General features: G+C 41.1%; 1 protein-coding gene across 3 annotated transcripts in view; it reads left to right on the top strand.

Annotated features, from left to right (window-relative positions):
* The first annotated feature begins 406 nt into the window (after positions 1-406).
* SLC66A2 (solute carrier family 66 member 2) overlaps positions 407-26,390 on the top strand; it is a 60,372-nt gene continuing 34,388 nt past the window's right edge. Inside the window, exons 1-4 of one of the 3 annotated variants that reach the window (XM_050308838.1) lie at positions 407-469; positions 846-1,185; positions 8,530-8,663; positions 12,861-12,914. In XM_050308838.1, the coding sequence (XP_050164795.1) occupies positions 983-1,185; positions 8,530-8,663; positions 12,861-12,914 (391 nt within the window). In that variant the 5' untranslated portion in view covers positions 407-469; positions 846-982. The remainder of the gene's footprint in view (positions 470-845; positions 1,186-8,529; positions 8,664-12,860; positions 12,915-26,390) is intronic. The other 2 variants (XM_050308827.1, XM_050308831.1) reach the window with 2 other exon arrangements.

The following is a 26,390-nucleotide window of genomic DNA, read 5'->3' as shown; positions in this document are numbered from 1 at the left end:
TCAGTTTAGAGCCATTGCCCCTTTGTCCATGAGGCGTGACGGAGTTTTTCGTAACTCCTGGGTAGAAGGAAGAAGCCGGAGACAGGGAGCAGGATCCGGGGCGGCGGCTCAGCGGGGCCCGCGGAGGGGAGGGGAGGGCGCCCAGCTGCGGCCGGGGAAGCGAGCCCGGCACCCCTCTCCCTGTCCCGGTGCGTGTCCGAGGGCCGCCCCGGTGCGGGGGCCAGGCAGCGGTGCCCCAGGGAGCGGCGGGGGGCGGCACGGCGCCGGCAGGCGGGGAGGAAAAGGAGGAAGGAGAGCGCGGCTCCAGGGCCGCGATCGCCGCCGCTCCCCGCCGGAGGAAGGGGCGGCCCCGGCGCTCATTGGCGGCGGCGCGGCCGGTCGCGGTGGCGTCACGGGCCGCCCGGGGCCGGCACTGCCCGCCCGCGGAGCGCCGCGGGGATGGAGGCGGCGGACGGGGCAGCGGCAGCAGGTACGGGGCGGGAGGACGGGGTGGATGGACGGGTGGGCGGACGGATGGACGGACGCGCGTGTTCGCGCGGCTCGGGATGCACCGGGCGGGGAGCGCGCGGCTGGGTGATGGAGGCGGGGAAGCCCCCTCGGAGAACCGACCGGGCGGCTGGGCGGGGGTGGCGGCGGCGCCGTGTGTCCGTGCCCTCCCCGGCCGCTGGCGGATCTGCTCGGCGCTGGCTGCCGTGGCAGAGCCGGGTTTCCCCTGTGCAGCGGTGGGCGGGGGCGGCCCCGACCCGCCCGCGGCAGGGCGGTGGTCCCGGCTGGGCAGCGCCCGGCCGAGAGCGGCCGGAGCAGTCCCTGGCAGAGGCAGGCTGACGCCCCGTTCCTTTCCCCAGGTCTGGGCGCCGCGGGAGAGGGCGCAGCCATGGTGCCGCATCCCGGCCAGGAGCCCGCCCGCGGCTAGAGCCGGCCCCGGCCGGAGAGCTGCGGCGGGGCATCCCTCAGCCTGAGCGCCTCCCCGCGCCCCCCCGGCATGGAGCCGGGCGGCCTGGAGTGGCTGCTGGTGCCCATGCAGCAGCTGGTGTCGTGGGGCGCCGCGGGGGCCATGGTGTTCGGCGGCGTGGTGCCCTACATCCCCCAGTACCGAGACATCCGCCGGACACAGAACGCCGAGGGCTTCTCCACCTACGTCTGCCTGGTGCTGCTGGTCGCCAACATTCTGCGGATACTTTTTTGGTAAGCTGGTGATGTGTCTGCACGGTTCTGAAGATTCATGCTTACTTGCTAGGTGTAAAGCTTTGATTGGAATATTTGGGAAATAATGTGTTTTACATACTTCCCCCCCCCGCTGAAGATCAAAATACTGTCTTTCCATCAGTTTGTGAGTCTGTTTTAAGTAGAATGAATTGGGCTCGGAAGCATGGTCTGTTCCCCTTGCCATAATAAATCTGATTATCAGTGCACTGGTTTCCGAGATGTAACTTTTTAACTTGTTGGTAAAGAGATTTATGCTAAGTCAGGTCTTTTTTCTTGCTGACTGTATTGTACATTTCCCTTGCCCCTCTAGCTCCGTTCTCAGAGTGAAAGCCTCCATCCCCGCATGCTCATTCTAGTGTCTAGTTGGCATTAACGACACTGGAACATTTGCCATATGTTCTTGCGTTTTCCCGGGATGCCAGCTGGCTTCAGAGGGGTTTCACTTGTAGAACTCTCATGCACAACTACAGATGAAAATATTAATTCTTGGATAAGCAGGCAAAAGGTGGGCTGCCTTTCAAAGCAAATTCCTTTTGTTTTCAACAGCAGTTTCAGTATTTAAAAGCAAGTTTGTTTCTATGTTTAGCTCTTGTGCTGCTGGACAAAGAAGATGTTATTAGGGTATGATTTCTATGAATTCATTCTATTAACATCTTCCTCGTTACTTCTAATAATAGAGATGCTACAACACTGGCAATGTACATGGGAAACCAAAGATTGAATGGTCTGGGAAGTTACTGCAATTAAGAACAGTTATTCTCTGATTCTATTTTGACTACAAAATACTGCTTTGTAATCCATGAAGAACTGATAGGTGACAGGCTGCACCCTCTTTTTCGTTTCCAGTTTCTTTCTAAAGCTCCTCTCATTCTGTATAATGGCTTCTTGGGTTCTTCTACAGCAAAATGTGACTGTAAGTGCTGTGCTGGAGTGGGAAAACAAGGGACCCTTTCTTGGCACCACAAGCTGGCAGTCAAACGGAGAAGTCATTGCTAGATCCGAGCTACTTGTTGCATTAGACCTGTGTTTTCCTGTGGAGAAAAGCAGCTCTTGGAGAAAGCAGAGAGCAGAAGGAAGCAGAGGAACTGTCAGGGGGAGGAGAACTTAAAAGCCTGAGTTAACAGTTTGAGAAATAGAAATTGTCTAATTCTTTGTTCCACCAAAGGTAGTCAAAATATGCAAAGTACTTACATCTGAATGGAGACGCTGGCAGTTTCTAGGTAACCCAGGTGACTGCATCTCTTAACTGAGACAGACTATGGAAGACTATGAAAGATCTTTAATATTAATTGGCTTTAAGTAGACCTGGCTAGGAGATGTGCAGAGGAATAAATACTGCGAGTAATGAAAAGTTGTAATTTATATCAACGTTAAAAGATTTGTCAACACTTCAAAAGAGAGAGAATGCAGTTATGTTGATAGGAGTATGTGGTTTTTTTACTGTAATTATTTAAGCCACATAATGGTCTCACTCCCTGACACATACAAGCACTGTGTAGGCCCTGGGTCATCTTGGAGCTTGGCAGGGAATAGTTTCACCTGGCACATGCCACTCTATGGGGAAACGTAGGCATGAGCCTGCAGAAACCTTGCTGCCTGTACTTGCAGAAACTAAAAGACAAAAGAATATTTGCATAATGATAATTAAATGTTCCCTGAGAGAGAATATTTTGCTCGTCTACTTAAAAAAATGGGGCATCCCTGGTAGTTAATTATAAACACCAATAAGTCATGAAAGCAGCATTGAGGTTGGATGTTATCCTTGGGCATATGGATGATTAAAGAAAGATAATAGAGCAAGAGCCTCTGATTTCTGTGAACATGGTTAAAATGCATCCATAGAGCAACTTAGGAATTCAATTTTTGCATTAATTGGTTAATGTCAGCTATGGCTGATGCGTTACTTGGTACACAATCTCAATAATATGACAAAACAGCAGAATTATTTTAGTTGTGTATGTAATATTAATTGGAGGGAATGAAAAGGTTTTTGTTTATTTCGTTTTAAATTTATAAAGTCATTTAAATCCATTCTGATGCCAGAACAGAACTGTTCCTATAAGCAACTCTGTTCTGTGTATAATTTTTTTACCAGTTGGGATTTCCTTCCCTTCAGCAAACCCAAGTTTTAATCCACATCTCACTTCTGAAAACTTTACTGCCATATAGCTGCTGTTTTCAATTGGGTTTAGTTTCTCTTCATTACCCCTGGTTAGTAAGCACATGATTTGAGCCAGAGTCATGCTTCTTGACTTCCCCTCCACTGTGATCCAAAAATAAATACTTAAAGTGGTAGACCTTACACTTTTTAAAGTTTTAATAGAGTTGCTTTTCAGGGCTTAATTATTTCTTAGGATGGCTGGTGTTTGTGGTTTTTGTTTGTTTTAGTTTTAACTTCAAAGACACTTCTATAATTCAATTCTGTTGTTACTTCAAGATTTTCCCTGAATTTTCCCTGAATCCCTCAAATTATTGAATTTGAGGCTTACAGAACAGACAGTTCCTGCCTTTCATACCAGGTTGCATCTGTATTTTCACTCTTGAGTACTGCTGGTCTGTCTGTGTTTTGTCACTTGGAACAGATCCAGTCCCACCTTTCACCTTTGTCTCTACTTGTTCACCTCAGCTATGGGGGCAATTCCCTCGTTTTCAGTTTGTGAAACGACATATTCCACATGTTCCTGTAACTGTACTTGTTTATCTCAGAGGGTTTTTTTGTTTTGTTTTATTGTCTGGTTTTGCAGTGGGTGAAGTTTGACCTTTTGTATCCCCTCCAAGTAGTGTATTTACTTCCTAATCTTCTGGCGTATTTTATGTGTCAATAGACTTGCAGGTGGTGTATTGCACTGTGACAATAGTCAATGAACAAAGTACTGCTGAGATCAAGGATAACAATCCTGTTTTGAGTTAGCTGTTTTCACAAATTCGGTTCCTCCAATTAGACTGTCTCCAATGGTAAGCCATCTTTTCAAGTCAAGAAGTCTCAGTGCAGTACCTCTCTTCCTTGTCTTCCTTGCATCTAATCCCTTAGTTTCAGGGTGTGCTCAAAGAACGTTAGCTTGCCAGAGATGACAGTAACACATTACCCATTAAGTAATTTTTCATGCTTCTCTTTTACATGATGTCTCAAAATGTCATTTTAAAAGAGACATTTTTGCTTTCAATTATGTTTGTTTGGCCTTACTGTGTTCCAGTAACAAGTTACATGCCAGAACTTTGTGTAACAACATTGGGAAAGGGCTGGTCTGCAAGAATAAAAACTGTGTATGTATAGCAATGGGCATGATTCTACTTCATTTTGTTTATGCATACATGGCTTTTGTTTAGGAAAAAGAAACTAGAAGTTTGACCCTGATGAAGTCTTGGGCCCTTTTAAAGAGGATTCTTAAAAAAACAAAATTAAAAAAAAAAAATTGATAAGTAGACAGTTTGTTGTTAGAGCATCACCCAGCAGGGTCTGTTTACCAGTGTGAAAGTAGATTTTGTGCTGTACTGAACTTGCTACCAAGTTAACTTTATTTTTAGTGGTAATCTGTTGTTACAATTTTATATAACGCATCAAAGCAATGTTTATTTTGGGGTGCCAGTATAGCTGCTGGACATGATTTATTATTGCATCAGCTGTTCCTTTGTTCTAGTCCTTCCACCACTGTCAGTACTGCTCCTTCTGTCTGTCTTCTCCAGCCCCATAGTCACTGTTTCTCTGGAGTGGTCAGTCTGGAGAAGATCTGTGCTCTGGACAGAGAGTGAGAGGCAGTGCAAAACTCAGTGCCTTTGTAATTCTGGTACATGTGAAGCTGTATGGCCTGCTCCAAAAAAATCTGATAGCAGTTTTTTTCCCTCTGCATTTTTAATTAAACTCTTCATTAACATTTTTGTTAGCGTATGTCTTGCTGTACTTTCTGAATTAGCTCTGTTTTCTTGCTCAAGGGATAACCTGATGCTTGAGCTTTGAAGTGATTAATTATCTGTTTAAGCTGTCCTAGGCAGTTTTAGAAGTTGTAGGATGGCTTCAGAGTGCCCTTGTGGCACATGAGCTCAGTTGTGACCAAGATGGACACACCTTCTGGGTTCATGTGGCCTGCAGTCTGAGTAGCTTTGCATTGTCATGATCAAGAACAGGAATAAGAAGGCGGGTGAGAGTTGTATAATCAGTTGGGGGTGGAGGATGCAGAAAAACTTACTTGTGATTTCTCTGTCTCTTCCCCCTCTCTTCGCCCTTTTTTAAAACGGAGCTTATGATGAGATAAATTATGATTTCTTTTAATATTAAAATCAGAATAAATAGCTAGAGGAAAAGGAACTGCAGTAGGCATTTTGATTTGTATCTTGAGTAAGTGCAGTCAAAAGTACTTATGCTTCCTGCTATTCCCAGAAGTTTTTGGACTTTTTTTTTTTATTTTTGCATTTCATAAAATGGATGTCATAGTATAATATGGTTTGTATATTTTCCAATAAGACAATATTCTTTCTAGAGGTTTCAAGATGCAATTCTTCAGGCCACTGTCCTAACCCTTATACAGCAATACCACAGAAATCCAAACAACAGAAAATAAAACCATCCAATTTTGCAGTTGTTCTCACAAAATAGTTGCCTTAAGACAAACTGTGGGAAGAAGTTCTGACAGTCAGGGAAAAGATGAGAACTATGGAGTTGCTGTAACGCCTACAGTGCCTCTACTGAATCAGGTTTCTGCTGTCCAGTGTTGCTTTGGCTTCAGAAAGTGGGGCAGTGCTGTCTGTTTGTAGGACTTTCTGTGAAAAAGAGAAACGCCTTTTAAGGCTTCTGTTACTAAAATGGATCTTGCTAGCTTTTACCATGTGGAGAGTGTGGGAAGATGCTATAAATCAAGCTGACAGAGTGACTAGAACTTTGAAAGATTGCCTTACATATGGCCTGCTGGTGGAATCTTGCTTAGATATTGAGAGCAAAAGCATTACTCAATTCCTCCTCCTTTTTTAAAAGTGATGGAGAGCAGGGATAAAATGCATTTCTCTTCTGTGCAGAAAGTAAAGTGGAATTTTGTATGCCCAAGTGAAGAACTTGATTTGGGATGTTTACCATAAGTCTTGGAAGTGTATGTATCAAGAAGAAACTCATACGAAAAGATCCCGTTGCAAAACTAGTTTGTTTCTTGTCCTTCCTACTGATTAAATTCTGTAATTCCGTGGGACGTCTTTCAGGACAGCTGCTGTGCTGCTACCGTGGGCTGTCTGTCATGGCCACGGTGGTGTGTGGAATATCCTGTGTGCTTTCCACGTTGCCTAGAATCTGTAACTTCCCAAAGAACAGGAAAAGTCTATAGCATCCAGCGGGTGGAAGCTGAAACAGCATCCAGGAGTGTAGGAGGAAGCAGGGCGATGATGATCTGTTTGCACCAACAACAGTCAGTTTCTTTTCAGAGATGTCTTAGGAAAAAAATATAAGCAAATCATTTGTGTTTGGTCTAGTTTAGGCTTCTTTTGCACAATTGGCATTTGCTATTTTGAGTAGGCCTAGGACTGGAATAGCAGGATTATGGCAGCAGGATTGAATCGTACCAATGGAATTAAGTAGCTTTCTCAATGAGTAGTTAGTCTCTGCTCTGGCTTGAATGTTCACTTCTCTTGTCTTCACCACCCTGAACATGCATTAGTCTTTTTAAGGCTGTGGAAGTGCTGATAAAATGTAAGCTCCTCCCTCCCTTTATTTGTACATTTGACTAGTACAGGAAAAAAAGAGTTCTTTTGTTTTTACAAACAAAGTAAACAGTGTAGTCTGACATATGAAGTCTGAGTTCCCTGTATACTCAAAGTGTCACTGTTCACTTTATGACACAGCATTGTAGTTATGGGGTGAAAATGCAGAATAATAGTGGTGAACCCCTCACCCCAGGACTTCAAAGCTGTTCATTTCTGCAAGCCTGTTCTAGTATCCTAAGGCTCTTCATCTCTCTCTCATAACATACTTTAATTACTTTGATGTTCCTCCTCTCCCAGGAGGCTTTGCTTAGGCAAAGACAGGAATAATGTCTGCAAGGCAGAAAGTAAGCAGAACATGGAATAGCACGCTCTCCCTGCAGGGCTTACATCTCACAGTGCTCCTGACTCAGGCTGACCTGAGGAGTCTTAAACTGGATTAGTATTGCTTTGGCAGGCCCTAATATCAATGCAGAGTAGGGTGAGCAGCTTGAAGTGGTGTTTATGTCCATGACCCAGAGCAAAATGAGTGTTCTGGCTTTACTTTTACAGCGTCAAGAACCCAACAGTGGTCCCTGACACTGGTATTCCCTCTAGTCTTGTTACCCAGGTAGTGTGGTGTAGGCCATGTCGTGTTTGCTCTGCAGCTGGCAGCTGTTTGTTTTCCTGTATATGTGACCTAGTTTAAAGGTGTTACCTGCAAGACTTGTTTTGGGGATTGGTGTTTGGGAAGATGTATTTCTTACGCGTATGTTTTGTTGATCCGAGAAGAAGAGGGCAGTAGTTGCCATGCCTGTGAGGCTTAGGACTCAGTCAGCGTGATGTGGTCAGAGAGTGACTGTAGTAATGCACTTATTGAGCATGTGGTGGGGATTGCTGAGCTTTCATCAAGTAATGTAGCAAGAGGAGCTTGAAGCATCACTGCTCTTCAGTGAAGGGTTCTCATTTTCCTGTGGCAGGATTTTGTGCAATCACATAAAAGTAAGCTCTTCAGTCAAGACTGGCCACAATACAAGTTACCTCTCTGTTTTGTACACGAAGTGCTCAGAAGCCCCCATCAAACATCATTTGTACTTCCTTACTTCCCTTACTTCCGCCAATCTTGGTCCAAATAAGAAAAATATTAATGAAATAATTGGTGTGTTCTGCAGACCTGGTCTTTCCACTCAGATGTCTAAAGGCAGACAGGGCTGTAGGTATTTATTTCTTTATAGGGAGAGTTCTATTGTCTTTATGCCTTCACATTAAAAATTGAAAAATTGAGAAAGGTAAGTTTTGCACAGAAGTCCATGTGGAATCTACTGAGTGTGTATGTGGAGAGCACACATAATTGGTTTTAATGTGGCATAACCCTCTGGTCTCTCTGTACTGACTTGACCGCTTCATGAATGTGGTTCTCCTTTCAAAATAATAGGTTTGCTGCTGGCTTTGGAAACAAAGACTTAAGGTTCTGGCTTCAGAATCTCTAGGATCACTTGAAATAAGGTTCTCAGATACTCCTGCTCTGAGCTACTGTATGTGCATCCAGGTTTGGCTGGTGACTTTGACTTCCTCAGCCTTTCATACCTGTTGCTGGTAGCATTTCCCTTTCCACATGCTTAAATGCTTTATGTATTTTCTTTTCTTTTTTTTTTTTTTTTTTAGGTTTGGAAGGCGTTTTGAATCCCCTCTTTTGTGGCAAAGCATTATCATGATCATTACAATGTTACTGATGCTGAAGCTGTGCACTGAAGTCCGAGTGTCCAATGAGCTAAACATAAAGCGCCGCTCTTTTGCAGGTCAGTGACGGGAACTGGCTTTTGCAGGATAACTGCTTTTGAAAGTACAGTGCGCTGCATTTTGTACAAAAGTTCTGTCTGAATTGCAGTCCAGTCTCTTTTCCGGATGATTTGGTGCAGGGCTTTCTAAACTCCTATTCTGAAACATCTTTTTTTCCAGGTAAATGTATGTACAGATGGGTCTCGATTCAGTCTAGAAATTTCCTTAATATTTCACATCATGCTCTGAATACAGAGCTCGTTGTTATGCCATTGTGCTAGCCTGGATTAATTTTTAAGATCTTGGCTGGAATAAGAAGTTATTTTCTTTAGCTGTAATTTGTACCAAGATCATAGTTCTGATTATACATTATCATCTGAAATTTTATTTTGTTGCAATTTATTGTAAACATTTGCTTTTGTATGAAACTAATTTTCTACTTACTTGAGTTATTGACTGTCAAAAGAGGAAGTGCTGACATATCATAGTTGCAAAACTATCTTGTTTTGTGTACCCTGGGGTTTTAGTGTAGGATTAGTTGGGATTTATGGGAATTCTCACTTTTTTTTTTTTTTTTTTTTTTTGTTAATTTTTAGGCATTGATAATTTCAGTCAGGGCAGAGTATTATTCTTTATTTAGTAAAATGTTCAGGCTTTGTGAAAAGTACCTGTTTTTTAACCCTCAGATAAGAGACGTGAGAGGGGTAGGTTTTTGTTTCTCTGTGTTGACTTTGACTTACAACATTTTATGTAACAGCTTATTACCAACAAGAACAGAATTAACACTGTCAGCTTTTTGTCAGTTGTTTTGCCATTATGGATGTATAATTTATGCTCTCCATCTGTTCTCTTCCACACTCCCTAATAATTGAGGGTCTGATCCAATTCCAGATATCCACAGCCATCATTAGAAGGCAGCAGCTACTGGCTGTGCAGTAGGGTAATTTATCTAATAGCTAAGGAAGCTACTTCCATTCCTGCTCATTGTGGAGTGTAGTGTGAAACTATTCAGGTAAGTGAATTCATGTGGAAGAGGAGCTGTACTCCAACTTCCAAACGCAAGCCGCTGTGTTCACAGGGGTTGTCAGTCTGGCAGGATGAATTACTTAAAACCTACTTTCAGCCAGATTTAGCAGCAGTTAAAATCCAGGAAACGTAAGGGAGGGGCATGTATGCTTTGGCGTCTGTGCTAGTGGAGTGACAGAGAGGTTTCTCTGTTTGTCCTTTCTGAGAGGAAATTATCCTTGTGCACATTTACACACACACACTGTAGCAGGCTGCTTCGATAACCTTTGGACGAAAAGGGAGGCTTTTCGGTTTAGTATATAGCCCTCTATAAACAACTCTTCCTGAAAGACAAAGAGCATACAGTCTCCTAAAGGATAATCAGTCTTTCCCTTGTCAGATGATAGAAACTCCTTAAGGTTGCATTGTGTCATTTGATCCTTTTTGCAGAAACTCAGAGTGTCATGTGGAATTTGCTAGAGAAACAGATTTTACCTGTTTGTTGACCTTAATTATTTGTTTTCATTGAAAGGTTTGCATTGTCCCACAAACTTTGAGAACAGTTAAATTATTTTTCTTGCCTGGGATTGATTTTTAGTAAGGACAGCTGTGGCTCACTGTAAAAATACAGATGTGTACAAAGCTCCTTTCAAGCTAGACAGAATGGTGTTTCAAGCACAGTATGAGTAGGAGTGAGATCTGTGCTTCTAGTCCTACACCTAATCTTATCTCTTCAAGTTTTATGGTCATTTAGGCAAGCTGATAAATTTGTATACTTACTTTCTTTCCTCGTAGCTTACTGAGGCAATGAAAATCTATGTTTGAAGTCAGTGTTTTTGATTAACCTTGCAGAATCCTGAGGGGAAGGTACACAATTTCTGCATGATAATGTAATGTATTATTTCTCACATGGCTGGCCTTAATTTCAAACATTTTTCTTTTTTAACTTCTATCTTCTCTTTAAATGTTTCTGCAAAATAATCCAAAATATTTAGAAAGAATATTTCAGTGGGAGTTCGTTGTTTTCTTAAATTACTGTTAAATGTGATACCTCCTCCAAGTTACAGAAGTATATGTTTACCAGTATGTTTTGAATGATCTAGGAGTTGCCTTTTCTTTTCTTTTGTTTTTATTATTCTCACAAATAAGGTCCCTTAAGTAATAACTAGTTCAGTAGGAATCTACTTCCTATCTTTGAGCATTCAGAAGCAGTCTCTTCAGATCCTGACAAGCTTATTCTGTATTCTCTAATCTGTTTTGTGGTGTTACTGGGTTAAAACACATATCAATAGCAATTCAAATATAGGCATAAAGCCATTCAGTCGAAATTCTTGTGGTTTCATTTGTAAGGTAACTATCGTAGCATGAAAAATGCAGTCTTCCTAGACTCTTTCTAATAATGTTTGATTATTTTTTGTAGACTATATAGAGGACTTAAAAAGATTATCCAAGTTTTCCTAATTTTTGTCCTTCTCTCAGTTACTTCTCAATTATGGGATTTCCCCCCTGCACTTCTAGTATTGCAAAGTAAAAGTAAGTGGTGGAGCCCATCTTGTGCTGCTGCTGCCTTCTCTGATTTTTTTGTTTTGGATACATAAATTTTATCCTTCTAGTACAAGTACTGATCCAAATCAGAGTAAGTCCTCTTTATATATCCTACTGTTTTATTAATTTTTTTAAACTTGGACTGTGTAGCCTCTTTTTAGTAGTTCACATTGGGAAAAAACAACACCCCAAACAAGCAAAATACGAGAACAACAAATACCCCCAACTTGATTTTAAAACTTCGAGTGATAGGATAGTTCTCTCTCCTGCATATGAATGCTTTGAAAGCTACAAGAAGGAATCTTCAGGCAAAATCAGCAGGCATGAACAATACCTCATCTTTTGTCCTGTATTTAATATCACTTGCATTTTAACTGTTTTAATGGAGATCTTCTGGTACCGTTGTTGTGGTAACAGTAGCTTTCCTTATTTGTTTCCAACCTTTAAATTGGTGTCTGTGCATCTGTATGTATGCTGCATTTTTTGTTCACTGCAGAAAGATTCCGGGTTCAGTGGCAATTTTTTGTTGTTGATTTTATTCAAAGTGTTCTATTTCTGGGGCATGGTGGTGCAGGCACGCTGAAGAGCTGAATATTGAAAAGCAAAATGTGCATGTGCTATGTTTTGGCTTGAGAAGAGGTGGCTGAGGCAAGGTGATCACAGATACAGACAGCTGCAAACATCTGGTCAGTTTTGAGAATGCTGGCAGGCAGAGCGGTCTCTCTGTATTCATTGAAAGACAGACATTCTATGAAAAACCTTTTCTCTCTTTTCACATCTCTTCAGCAAAGACTTCAGTCATACCAAGATACTGTAACAGATTTTGAGCCCCCTGAATTTATGAACGGTACTGAGAACTAGTGGACAGCATTTCTTAAAAACAGGCTCTTGTATGTCTCTCCGTACTGTACTGCAGCTCAGGCTCTGTAAGCAGAACATGGGCTCTTGCGTTTTTACATGAAGATGATTTCCTCTGATTATTCATCCAGTTTTGTCTTCCTTCCAACTGCTAGTTGTCTTAATCTGCTTTATAACTTGTATCTTATTATAGCGCTCTGATCCCTTGAAGAGCTCTGTTTTTGGCACTGGAAAACACTCTTGTGTAATACATGGTTTTCAACTGGCAGAGGAGGGTTAGAGTGAAAGTGTAGCATGAAGCACGGGTGCAGATGAGGTCTGTTCTATTCTTGACGATGGGCTTTGTGAAAGTATTTCGGAACAGCATTTTCCATTGGAGGCAGGGCAACTGTATTGTCTCAGCTGTTTATGTGTACATACCTGCACACTCAATGTTGCTGAGATAACAGTTTGTTTTCTCTGATCATGAAAAGTAAGAGTTTCTATAGTATCAAGTAAGAATCAAGCTGTTTGTTGCATTGTTTTTTAAGTCTTTATTTTCCCCTCCTAGGTACATTGTTGTTGGGTTGTGCATTGAGGCTGTTCTGGGACTTCCTACTGCTTAACCCTATCTTTTAACATCCTGGGGTGGGAGCCTTCAAGAAAGCATGGGGACTAAAGTTTCTAACATGGTTTGGTTTGGTTATTATTTTTTAATAAGTAAAGTGTGCTAACTGACTAAACTGTAACTAAAATAACCACTGTTGCATTTAATCATAAAAGTCTGTTTGTCTTTCCTTTCTTTCCCCCCCTCAATTATTTTTATGTAGCTGCAGATAGTAAGGATGAAGAAATCAAAGCACCTCCCAAGAGATCCTATCTGGGTATGTACTGTAGAAACCCATTCTGCATGAAGTTGTCCTCTTAACTACATATCTCATGATTTACTTCTTTTTGTGACCAGTTTTGGAAATAATTGCATGATTATTTCTGTAGAGAATGTTTGCGTTACCTTTTTTTGGCATACTAAAACCTGGTTTCTCTTTTTTTTTTTTTTTTTAATTTTCCCTTGTCCACTTTTAATATTCATAGAGGAAAAGATGCTTTCAGGTCTTTTTCAGAAACCAAGTCTTTCAGGACAGTTGAATTTGACCACACTGTGTGTCTCAATGGTGTCTTCCTTACTCCTTCCCCAAGCTGGACAAACAAAATATTACATGAGGCAGAGATCCACCTCTTCAGACTCAGTCGTCTTCTTCCAGCTCTAACTCTGGAGGAAATTATGAAAAATACAGAAGTATCTTTCAGAATTGTTGAGAATGCTAGATAAGAAATTTCACACAACACTTATGTTCAAGCAAAATGCCTGAATCCTTGTGAAATTTGCCTGTTCCTCTTTCATTAGAGCAGACTCAAAATTGTTATTTGGGAACTAGTAACACTTAAGATGAGAGCTTCAATTTCAGAGTTGGAATCTATGTTGTTTGATTTCCCTAAGGAAGAGGAAATATTAGGTGCAAACCAGCTTTGCAGTATTTTTGAACTCTTAGTAGTTTTAGTCAAGTCATGGTAATTTTGTTTTAAATTCGTTGGGGTATTGCATCGAAGAAGTTATACTGACTAGAGACACAGAAGTTCCCCAGAGTCAACTTTTAGACTGATTTTAATTCAATTCATTCAGAATCTCACATTGATACTAGTTGTGCTCTGTTGGAATTCTTTAAGGAGTCAACTGAAAATATACATTACTGAAGCAAAAGGAGAACCTCTGCTTCTATATTTCTCAACACACAATTAAACTGGAGTTAGTTCTGAGAAACACTACTGAGGAGTGGTATTAACTGAAAGCTTTCTTGAAGCCATAAGACCGTTCTTGTTAAGGTTTAAATAGACTCTCTTTTAATGATTCATCTTTTGGATCATCCTTTTGAGATTTAGGGGCAAAATGCATGCTTTGGGAAATTTTTTTTTTTTTCTGGTCTGATACCAGTATTTTGCAAAGCACCTTTTCCTTTTGTGTTTTCAAAACATTTTTTTCTGGATTTGGTATCAAGCTATTTGGTTTTTCTGTTTGTCTTTAATTCTAGTTTGTAGTCCTCCTCACTGGCTTGCAACACTAACCAATGAAATGTAATGTTTAAGCAGTCCTGTATTCCTTGTGCCTCCATTCCTTTTGTCTTTTACTAGTATTCAGCAGTGCTTTATTTACAGTGTCAGAGCTGGAAACAGCTGTCTGCTTCAAGTAGTTAAAATTAAACAGAAATAAGTAACTTAATATGACCATTCACTTGTTTCAGATTACTTTTTCTTGTCTTCTGGGTTAAAAAATTATTTGTTGGTGGTTTGATAGCTTAAAAAGATAAAGGTTTTAGAGTAAAGCACCATACCTCCTAATCCAGTTGATTTAAATCTGAAACATTTGGTTAATAGGTGTTACTTGAAGTTCATTCTGAAATTACTTAGCAAAATGGGATGAATGGAATTATCGCTAAGGAACAAAACAGTCTTAGCTACTGCTCTCAGAAGTTCCAAGAGTGGGGTGGGCAAGGCTGGAAATGTGATAATTCTTACTGGTGTAAACAAATTAGAAATGTCTTGAGGTGTTTGTGTATAATGTACATACAAAAGTATGTGCTGGTGGTTTAAAGAGTGGGATGCATGGTGCCGTATATCATACTTCAGTTTACAGAGGGCTTAACTGAGCTATGTCTTGCAGTGCTGTGTTTTGCTGCAGCTCTAGGGAAGCTCACTTAGAGATTAGGTAAGGGGAATATTTGCCATACTTTCATATGCTAGTGCATTCTCACTGTGTCCTTTAGTCAGTTTTAATTAAAACTTTTGTTCAAGAAAAACAGATTTGTGTTTTTTTTTTAATTTCCCCTGTTTATTTCAGTGGTGTAAAAATATTCTTTGATATATTTTTAGGCTTCAGAAATCATTATATTACTTTCTTTTTCTGGTTATGTAGTAAACGCTCTGTATATTGTGTTTGTAATTGAAGATTATCCATGAACACTCTTTTTGTTACAGAGCTGTTGAATGATTAATCTGAAAATGTACTGGTCTACCAGTGAATTTCAGGTGAACTTGTTAGATAAGTGCCGAGGCGTTTGTTTGATGCCTCCCTTTGAATAGCAACTGAACTCCTGCTGTGCTCCCTGGGACTGCTTTTAGGTTAGTTTTATTGTCAGTAATCCAACAAATCACTTAATGTCGCGGTTTTTCCACCTTATCTGAAAAAGCCTTTATCTCTGGCACATGACTCTGAAAAGTGACTTTCTAGCAGTCAGTACTGAGGAGAGTTAAGGGTGTGGGAGAAGTTTGATGCAGTTTGAGTGATATAAGTAAAATAAATAAAGTTTACAGGACAGCCCCAGAGTGTAGGGTTTCCTGATTTCATACAGAAATAAAATTCTTCCCCTTTTTTTCCTGGACAGAGGAAGGTTTAAGAAGAAACTTGTAGCTCTAGTTCTGAAGGAATAATGCTTTATTCCCTATGTTTTCTGATGAAGGTATCTAGTTCTACCTAGTGCCTGTTAGCAAGGCAACTGGTGAGGCTGAGCAAAGGTGCAGTTGAGCGATGTTTGATTTTTTTAATTTACTCGGTGAGGTGTCTTAATTGTGGATAGTTGAGCCCTGTGAGTGTTGGAGATTGTTGGGGTAACAGAAACGCTTAACAAGTAATAAAATACTAAACATTGCACTGAACAGGCTATTGTTCAGAGTGGTCTCCTAGGTGTGGCAGGTGAGACACAAAGTGGATGTGACTTGTTTGTTTTTTTTTTCCCCCAGGTAGGTAGTTAACCATTTTGGAAGACATTCCTAAAGGGTTCTCCTTCCTTCTCTGAAGGTGGTTTTAAAACTTTACATGTTACTGAACCCTGAACCTGGCTTTTAACACAAACAAAACCTCATCAAGTAACATTAAATTTTAAAAGACTAGTAATAAAATGAAAAAAAATTAGATTCACCAAGTATCTGTTGCAAAATATTTCCAACTACTTTTTTTTAGGGGCGGAAAAAGATAAAGTGCCTGTGTAGTTGACTTCACAGACTTAATATCTACATAATAATGAGGAGGAGATAGTAATGTGAATTTAGCAGATGCAGGCATCTGCTACTTGGTTTCCACTGGCAGTGTGACAGCCTGGTGAATACATCATGCTTTCACCTCTCCTTTTGTCCGCACTCTTTAGGTAACTCAGGGCATCAGTCGGCATGTGATAGATTAAGTGTTGACATATTCTAGAACAGCACTAATATAGTACATGTGCCACGAAGGACGTAAACTTTATTTAATCAGCTCTCTGGCTTCTTCTGTTCAGAGCGTTTGGTCTGTTTGGATTCAGCAGGGGCACCAGGTTTGGAGGTGTGGGCTTTGATATTCCAGGGTGCTCTGTAAGTCAGGTGCACAATGTGCTTCTCTGTCCAGGCCTCGACAACCTGAGCAGAGCTGAGGATAGAGCAGAGACACAGTTTTCCTTGTCTGGTTGTGGACAGCACTTTGGTTTCACTGAAAGTATGTGACTTTGATGCCATGCTGCCCAGTAGTTGAATTCCCTGTACAGTGGACATTTAAATACGTAACAAAAAGCATAGTTGTTGCTTGGAAGGGTTTAGATCCCTTTTCCCCAGGATTATACATTTATCTAATTAAATTCTGTATTCCAGTGAGACACTTTCCTTTCAGAAAAGACAGCTGGAAAGGGAGAAACCCAAAGAACGTTTGGTGATTTCTGAGGCCTTGGAGCAGCTATGATCCCTGCCTCTGGCATTTTGCAGTTTCCTTAAGGTGAGAGACCCAGAAACACACACCCCTCAGCGAGGTGGTGGCATAAGGCCAGTCTGTTTCCTGCATGCCTGTGTGCATATTACCCGGTGGAACGTAGAGCTCCGTGTGAAAGCACATTCCTGACCACAGTGGTCAAGGAATGGAGTTGCTTTTATTCTCCCACTTCTGTGTGCTGGAGGCAACTGAGCCACATGGCTATGGAGGGAGGAGCAAGGAGGAGGGAAGGAGGGAGGCTTGCAGTAAATCTGTCCACAGACTTAGAGATACTGTGGTAAGGGATCCAGGTGGGCAGGTCACTCTGGGAATGCATGGCATGTAGGAGATTTATACCTGAGAGAAAAGTGGTGACTTGTGTGAGAATAAAGGTGGCCACTTTTCTTCAAAGGCTATAGGTGTTTTTTGTTCATTGGAGACGTGCATGAACTTGGCAATAGAAGTGGAAGAGACTGACATTACCTGCATGAGTGATACATAAAGCATGAGGCAATAGTGAGTTGGAGGGGAGAATCACAAGGGTAAAAGAAAACTCCTGGGTTGAGATACAGACACTTTCATGTGTAAAGTAAAGCAGAACCTTTGCTTGTAGGCAAATCAAAATAAGAATTTAATTCCCTACTTCCTATCGGCAGGCAAATGTTTAGAGATTTCCAGGAAAGTAGGGCTTCACCATGGCTAGACAAACTCTGTAATTCCAGGCATCCCCCCTTCCTCCTCTTGAGCCTGCTGCTTACACTTTCTGTGATCACTTGATGAATGTGTGAGCCAGCACAGACAGGATCTACTGTGTTTTGATCTACTCCAGAGCAGGGCAGGAGTCTCAGGCATGTTTGATAGTGTGTCTCATACCACAGGCCTATGTTATCTAAACACAAATGTTTGAGTTTCCTCTTGGGGAAAGGTAAGGTGATGAAATGTGGTTTATATCAAAAAAAAAAAGGCAGTGTTTTTTCAGAGTCCAAGATATGCCAAGGGCTCATGTCTTAATTCTACTTGCTGGTTTATTAGTATGTGAGATCTGTGGAGTGCCTGTTACTTCATGCCAGTGTATAGGTCGTTCTTTTAAAGTTACAGTCTTATGTTCTTAGTCAGCATGCTTCCTGCTGAATTCTTACTGGGTCTGACTCCTCTGAAAGCGGAGCGACCTCTATCTGCCAGGTAAATAGCTTTTTTGACTTCTGACCCATTGTTTTCTTTGTGTAGGTAGTGTAACTCAGAGAGGAGAAGGGTGGTTTGAGTGGTAACATGTAATCCTTTTTCCAGGATTTTAGTTAGCACAGTGATGGTTGAACAGGTTCCTGCTCATTTCAGGCTTTGGCTTGGAACTTAATATGCTTTATCTTCATTTAGGTTGAAACTAGAATTGGTAGACAGAGAGGTAATTGCCTTTAACAGATAACTTGGGGGAAAAGTGTTTTCAACTATGTGTTGTGCAGGTCTGAAATAGAAGCTTCAAGCTCTGTTCAGTGTGGAAGGTATGTTTTCTCCAAGTTTTAACTTGTTTACCAGACCATTTAACTGAGAAGAATCATTGCCACCTGTCAGGTCATTGTCCCCTGTGGGGCTGAGAATGGAATTAACACCCACTGTGGAATGTGGATGGGTGAGTTGCATTTCAGGTTATATTTTTAGCATGCAATGAAACCATCAGTTCTGGAGTGTCTGTAATTTTTGATAACTCTTGAATGAATTTTACTTTCCAGACTTCTTGTTTGGCAACTTGACAAAAAAAGTTCTTCTTTGACATTTCACTCAGAGATGGCATCTTTGACAACAAAAACCTTATCTGGCCAGTAATATTTCTTTCTGCATGTGGGAGTTGGTGACTGGTGGTTGTTTGATACACACACATTTTTCACCAGCCCAGTTGATACACTAAATGAAATATTTTACATTCAATGAGAAGTACAGATGACATCTTTGTGCTTTGAGGGCTGTATTGTAGAAAGTATTCTTTCAAAAGACTTGAGAAATTGGAGCTGCTACCCACAATTTCTTTTGGTTCTTAAACTGAAAACTCCAAAGCCTTAAGGGGTTATTGTAATCTCATGTGCAATGTGGACAATAACGTTTTGCTTATATTTTATTGTAGCGCACACAGTAACTTGTAGTCAAACTGGTTCTTCATCATAATTTAAAAATTTACCCATTCTTAGTCTGGATGGTTCAAAGTACCACTTTGTAAAGTGAAATGTCCTCTGTTTTTAAATTTTTAACAGGTTACTCTTGAACTGACAGGACTAGATGTCCTGAAGAAGGCTCTTCCGATCCAAAGTACTGTGGGATTTTAAATAAAATATTTGTAATTTTTTTTGTCAGCCATGTGAGCATTATAATGTTTTGTATCACATGTTAAGTCATTTGGCTCTGGTCATTGGTGGTAAACAATGTACATCTTCTCTATCCCTAAAACAGGGAGTTGAGAAGAAGATGTTACATGTGGTCAGAGCAGAGAACCTGGAGGATGGTGTTCTGTTTTTGCTGATACCACATTTTGAAAGTATTATGTAGCTCCTTTTAAGTTTTGAGCTTACAGGCAGTAGGGAAAACAGCCAGCTACAGACTCGTAAAATCTCTTCAGGGTCAGAATGATTTCAGTAAGATTTTTTTTTGTGGTAGAGCAGTATGTTCAGACTTGAGCCTTTTGACCCCTTTTCTTAGACCAAGCTTGCTACTGCTCTTGAACGGCTTCGATGTGAAATTGGAAGCTGGCTGTTCTTTTAATTTACCTTGGAAGCAGGCTATTCTTTTAGTTACTTCTAATGCAGTTTATAGTGCTCGTGTTTATAGTTTAACAAGGTCTGCCAGGTTCAATGTTGCATGTGAAGGGCCTGTGTATATTCCAAAAGCCTGCCTGCTACAAGGAGAAAGGGAATGGACAGGCAGGGCACAGATTAGATGGGAGTGAGGGAGGCTCGTGCAGTGGCAGGGCCTTTCCTTTGCTGTGCAGCATAAAGAGCACACTGCAGTGGCTGGAAAGGAAGAGTGTTTATTTAAAAAAAAAAAAAAAAAGTGAGCAAGGAAAGAAAAAAATCATTACCTTCTACCAGGAAATTTCAGTGTTGCTTTAAAGGGAGACAAATCTGTCCATTAACATGGGGAGAAAAGAGAGGAGGTGAAGGTTGCTCTCCAGCTGGGAGTGAGCAGTAATACCTAGAGGTATCACAGAAGGTTCAGAGCTGTGTTTCTGGAGTGTGCTGCCCTGGGACTTTCACTCTGACTGCTGGTGTTCCCACACAGCCCTCCAGCAGTCCCCGTGGAGCCTGTCATCCAGCTGTAGTCTGGTGAGAAGGAGACTGAAGCAAGGTCTGTTGGAAGAGCTGTGCGGTGATGGCAGCAGAAATAATACTTCTGGCACAAGTACCACTTCCAGTTGGTGGTGTGGTGGAGAGTTTATATGTTTATTTATTCTATTTACTGTGAATAAAATGTGAATTTTGCTTTTGTTGCATGCAATTTAGGTGGAGGAAAGAGAGCTTCTAGCAACATCTAGCCACATGAGGGTGCTCTGGGGTTTCCAAACCTTGCTTGCTGAGCCACTCAACTGGAGAGAGGAGTCTGATCTTGCTTTCAGGGCTGTGGTGGTAACTGTAGAAATAGTTTATAAACAGAGGTTTTGAAAAAATCTTTTTCTTCGTGGTAGGACCCAGAATAATTAGGTGCCTTAATAACAACAGCAATGAAACATCTAAATGTTAAAATAAATTGCTTTGTCTGCTTATCCTGCAGATCAGGGAACATGTATACATACAGCAAAGACGCTGCTTCAGTTTGATAGATGTGAGAAGTTTTTGCAGTTGCCTACTTGTTGAGCTGGTCACATGCCATTGTCATATCTAGATCTGAATGGTGAGATTTATTCTTTAAACAAGATCGTGGAGTAATGCTTCTTGAGCTCTGTCAGGCTTGGTGCTGTGATCACTTCCTGGGGAGCCTGTTCCAATACCCAACCACCCTCTGCGAGAAGAACCTTTTCTTAATATCCAACCTAAACTTCCCTATTGGTCCTGTCAATGGTCACCAGAGAGGAGATCAGTGCCTACCCCTTCACTTCCCCTTGTGAGGAAGTTGTTTATTTCACACTCTCGCTAATTTGCTATTCATTATCATCCAGGTTGTTCATATATTGAAGAGTGTTGGCCTTAATATTGGTCACTGTGGGCTGCCTTGTAACTAGTCATAAATTGTATGTTTTTCCTTTGAGAGGGAAAATTCTCTGACCCTGATGATCCAGCCAATTTTCTGCCTTTCAGTATTGTCCACTTACCAATCAATATTTTGTTAATAAAGATACTGTAGAAGACTGTCAGCAGCCTTGTTAAAGGCACTGTAAACAACACCTGCTGCTCTCCTCTTGCCCTTAGAGCTTGTCATTTCAGAAGTCAGTCAGGTTGGTCAGGTAGTTTGCCCTTGCTAAAGCCACACAGGCTGCCCTAGTCACCTTCTTGTGCTTCATGTGCTTTGAAGTGACTTCCATGAGGATTTCTTCCATAACCATGTCAGGGATGAGGTTAGCCTGACTGGCCTGTGGTTCCTTGAATCTCCTTCTTGAAGATAGGTGTGATTTTTTTAAAACTCTTCTTCCCCTTATCCCCAGTCATAGAAAGTCTCTCCAATACCTATCAGAGACAGTACACTAGCCTTGCAAAGACACCAGCCTGCACCTTCAACACCCTCACATGCATCCCATCTGTGTCAGATGCCTTGCATAAATTTAGGTTCTCCCAAATTCTTGCTTTCCTCTTCTGTGGGTGCTACTTCACTCTCTCAGCTTTGCTAGCAGGGCTGAGGAGCTGTAGGGGGCAGACCTCCCTCACCAGTGAAAGCACATTAAAGCATTATTAATGCAAGAAGACAAGAGGCAAGTTTAGAGCCATGGTGATAATTAGTTATCTAGCTTTCACTGGTCTAATCTCTTCCAGTTTCTGTAAGCAAAAAAGTAAGAAGAGAGTGATTTTCTAGATGATTGCCAAGTTACCAGTTCAGTGCAAAAGGTGTAAGTGAAGAAATATTTAAAGGATAACTCAGCTCCCCACAGAGTTCAGAATAAACTTTCAAGTTGAGGGGATTTTAGTTGTTAGTACAAATGCATGGATAGCTCACTTCTTTATTTTCCTAAGTGGTTTGCAACTCTGCATGATGTGGTGTGTGATTAAAGAAGCACTCTTGCCCAGTGCTGCCTGCCCAGACATAATGGGTTGTCTAGACAGCTTGCTAGGGAAAACAAATTCTGGTCGCAGCACATTTTTAGGATCTTGTTGTAGATTTTGGTACATCCACGTTCCATAGATTTCATGTATTTTTAAAGAACCTTATCTTTGCATTTATGTAAGTGGTATAGAATCAACAGTTTAACACATGAACTCATCATCAGAGTCAATACCTGTTAACATCAAACTTATGTCCTGTACAGGAGATGGAGGCATAGCTTGCACTCAGTTTCTGCTGCTGACCCTCAAACATGGACTGCATACAAAAGGCAGACGTTACTCTGAAAAGCTGCTCAGTTGATATGTTGCGGCCTTGAGGGTCCTTGCTCAGGAATTTTGCTTCTGTTTGCAGTTTGTCTTAGTCTGTTGGAAATGAACCTAGTGAGATAACCATACCCACTGCAGTGTATGGAGTGGGAGGAATGGACAGTGAGGTGACGCAAAGTGCTGAGCTGGGTGGCAGCAATCGCTTGGTCCCAATTAAAATGGTGCTACAAGGAGCTGGTGTGACAGTAGGATGTCTAACATAATATTCTCCATGAACTGTATGTGGAGGTAATGCTTAAGGTAAACCTGATTATTGTACACAGCCTGATTTATTTTTCCCCTACATTTTATGTCTGTGTGTTTTATTAGCTTTCTTTAATTATTTAAAGTTCACTGGGAGCATGAAGCTACTCGTTTCTACTTAGTTAGAAATTGGGAATATATTTAATAAACCAATGTTTCTACTGGATATTGAAGGGCACTTAACACTGAAACATCAGTGCCTTGCCATCTTCATTGCTGTATCAAGGGAAAACAAAATAAACCCTTTTCTATTTAGACACAAATGTCATGCTTTTAATCTGTAATGTAGTATACTGACCATCCTGGAATGAAAACAATTGGGTATAGCTTTATTTTACTGAAAGATTTCCATTTTTCCCCCATTCCATGTTCCCACTTTGCAAAGCAGTGATGCGCCAAAGATTATTTATTGGAAATGGGTTTTCAAACCCTAGGAGGATGGTTCAGGTGGGAAGAAGAGAGATCTTAGCCAGTCTCCCTTGGCTCTTTGCTTTTGAGAGATGACACAGGAAATTCCAGTTTGTGTCCCAACTCTGAAGCAGTAAAATTAAGCAGTGGAACCTAGGTACTCTGTATCTGTATCCTATAGGAATGCTAAGCAAGGGTGAATTAAGGTAGGGAGTTTAGATTCTCCTGCTTTCCTGTATGTTCTTGATCCCCTGTTACCACCACAGAAAGGATGCCTGCAATCAGCTGTGTTTAGCCCCCACTGCCATTTAGTTTGTGTCTGCTCTGCCCATGAATGACTTCAGCCCTGTAAAGGCTGGAGCTGAGCAGTCCAGTCATACAGGCTGTAAACCAGTGTCACGGCACTCACCTGGGATATGACAGACTGAGGTGGAGGCTCCTGCTTCCACAGATAACCCAGAGTGAGCAAAGTGGCTCTGATGGTTCCCCAGTAAGCCAGGCTGCAGGCAGGAGAGAGAGCCCTCAGTGGGAGCCTGAAGCTGGTATCTTGGCCCTTAGGCTGTTTAGGTACTGCTGGTCCCCCATCTTTTAATCTGCATATCTGACAGTGTGATTTCCTCCTGACTTGGGATGGAGAAACATCTGGAATCTCAGTGTTTCCTGTAAAAAAAAAAAAAGGCATCCTGTGTGGTTCTACCCTTGACTCCCCATGTGGCCTGCAGAAGCTGAAGGCAAGTCAGTCTTTCTTTATGAATTGCAAAGGCCTGAATCCCTAGCTCAGGCTGGTGAGTTGGACTCCATGTGTCAAGTCTGATGAGATAAATACTGCGTTCTGTGGTGCTGAGAGCAGCACTGCATCAGGGAAAACTGACTGCTGCCATATTAAGTTTTTCTCATTGATTTTCTTTGGCAACAGTAAATTCACAGTCATATTTATCTGTGTTTATTTTTTGTATCATTTTTTATGAACCTGCAGGCCGAAGGCATGCCGAGGAACAGAAATCAAACCAAACACCCTTCTGGTATGGATACCAAGTTGTCAGTTCTGATGTTTGGCCAGTTAACAGGTGCCCAAAGAGTGACTTATAAATGCTGAAGATAAGAAATCTGTGTGTGAATTATCTCTTGTTTCTGTTCCTGTGTGTTGGGGAGATGGGCGTTGTTATGGAAAAGGGCACAGACGTTGGCATTAAGTGTGAAGGCTGTTTGAGGGGAATGCTGCAGTAGCGCAGACTTAGCCTACTTATAGAAGTTTATAACACTGCCATTGACTGTGCTCTGGCTCATCTTCACTGAGACGTGGCAGTCAGCTTTCAAAGCCAGGCAGTACATCATCTTCCCCTCTGCGCTCCAACTTGATACTTCTTACTCTTGCGTGTGCTCAGAAGGGGAGATTGTGTTAGATTTTGGGACAAATTATGTAGCCATTTAGTGGTGTGACAGCACAGAGTGTCTGTAAGCAGTGGTGGCTGACAGCTACACTCCAGATCTCAACCTGGACTGCTGGAGCGTCGTACAAGACACTGTGTCAAGGAAGAGACAAAATTCAGGTGGAAGGATTTTTTTCTAAGTCATATCAGTTCCTGAATTCACTTCAGAGACTTGTCCCACAAACATTTGTTCCTGCTTTAAGGCCCAGATCCTCTCCCTTTTACTTCCACAGACTGTATTTCATTGAAGCTGTGACGAGGAAATCTTATGTTTGGTGTTGGAGCTGTCTTTGCAAATAATGATTTAAATAACCAAGCAAGAAATATGGGAATAAAATAAATTATTTTGAGTCTTGACTAAAGAAAGCTTGGTTCACTTGGTGAATATGTATAAATGTAATACCTCTATATTTTAGTAATGATCAAGTTACATTTTTTATCATGTTAAAAATGCATTAAATTATCCCCTATTATATTACTTTTACTTATAACTTATAACAAGCCATTTGGGTTGAAAATTGATTTAAAATAGAAATGTGAAATAATTTAAAAAATATAAGTGAACCCCAGTGTTTGTTCTGAAGGTTTGTTTTTTGGAAATGATTTAAAAACAAAAAACAAACAAATGAAATGGGTATTATTAGATAGGTTTTTAGTAAAATTAATTTACTTTTTTTCATCCTTTTTTTACTCTCATTTACTACTCAAAGACATGGAACAAAGCAGGTGTTATTCAGCTCCCATCAGTTTCTTGTTGTTAGAATAAATGAGATATTTTTATTAGGCTAAACTGAAAAAGTAAAAAATTGTTCTTGCAGAAGCAGACAAAGCTTACTAAGCTCTGGTTCCAGTGCACCAGCCATTAATTCTTTAGATGTAGCATTTGACTTGTTAAAGCTGTGCAGTAATGAGTTAAATGATATTAATAGGTTGGCAAACATAGGCCTCATTAGAAGTGTGCATAATCACATTCCAAAATTATACTTTGTTTCATGCTTCAGAGCAAATGATTTTACCTTCAGAATGTTACTTTGTCTTGTAACTAAGAGCATGGTGTGCAGTCTGTGTAGGAAGAAGTGGCATAATACTGAGTGAGGCTGGGGAAGAAAGGATGTAACTTACCTCCTCATGAGAAGCTGCTTCCTGTATCATCTGGAGTCAACAGCAGAAAAGGTGTTACTTTTTGGTGAAATTTATGGTGAGGGTCAGGGTGTGCACAGTCTCCCTCCAATCACTTAGATTACTAGTAATCAGCATGTTTCCCTCCTCGTGGAGGGAGCAACTATACCACCATTATTCCTGAAGTTGTGAAGGTCTCTTTTCAGATGCATTTAATATATGCCCTACTTTCTCTTTGCTCTGCTCCATGATCAGTATGCATTACATCTACTGCATCAGAATCCTATGTCCCCTCCCATGGGTAGGTGAAAAAAATCCAAATCCCAGAATTCCATTCTGACAGATTTATTTTTACTTGCATTGTACATTTAAAAAAAAAAAAAAAAGAGTCTAGTTCATCATGTCCGATTCCAGAGAGACAGAAACCAAAGAAAGGAACACAGATCCTGAGTTTTCAGATAAATGTGGGTTTTTTATTATTATTTTTAATAGCTGCTTAAAGCTGTCTTTTTTACTATAACCCATTGCAACTAAAAAGTCTAAGAACAGAATTTGGGAGATGCAACATTTAAAATATTCAGAACATCTCTGTTTCTTCATTTAAGGTATATGAGGGTCAGGATTTTTTTTCCCCATCAAAATAAGGACCAGTGCTGCTGTTTCTAAAATACATAGACTGCTTTGGTTTTATACACATTTCAGTAGCCTTTGCAAGCTTGCTGCATTTTTTGTGTGTGCCTATGTGTGTAGTTAAATCTTTAAAGTTGGCATTTATATTCATGATAATAAAAATGATACCATCCTCTCCTTACTTAAAGTGACATTTTAGTGGGT

This window comes from Myiozetetes cayanensis, unplaced genomic scaffold (assembly GCF_022539395.1).
Source record: "Myiozetetes cayanensis isolate MyiCay16 unplaced genomic scaffold, myiCay2020 scf1, whole genome shotgun sequence".
In the NCBI taxonomy this organism is placed as follows: domain Eukaryota; kingdom Metazoa; phylum Chordata; class Aves; order Passeriformes; family Tyrannidae; genus Myiozetetes; species Myiozetetes cayanensis.
Note: the sequence above shows the minus strand (reverse complement) of the source record. Positions and strands in the feature narration are given on the sequence as shown.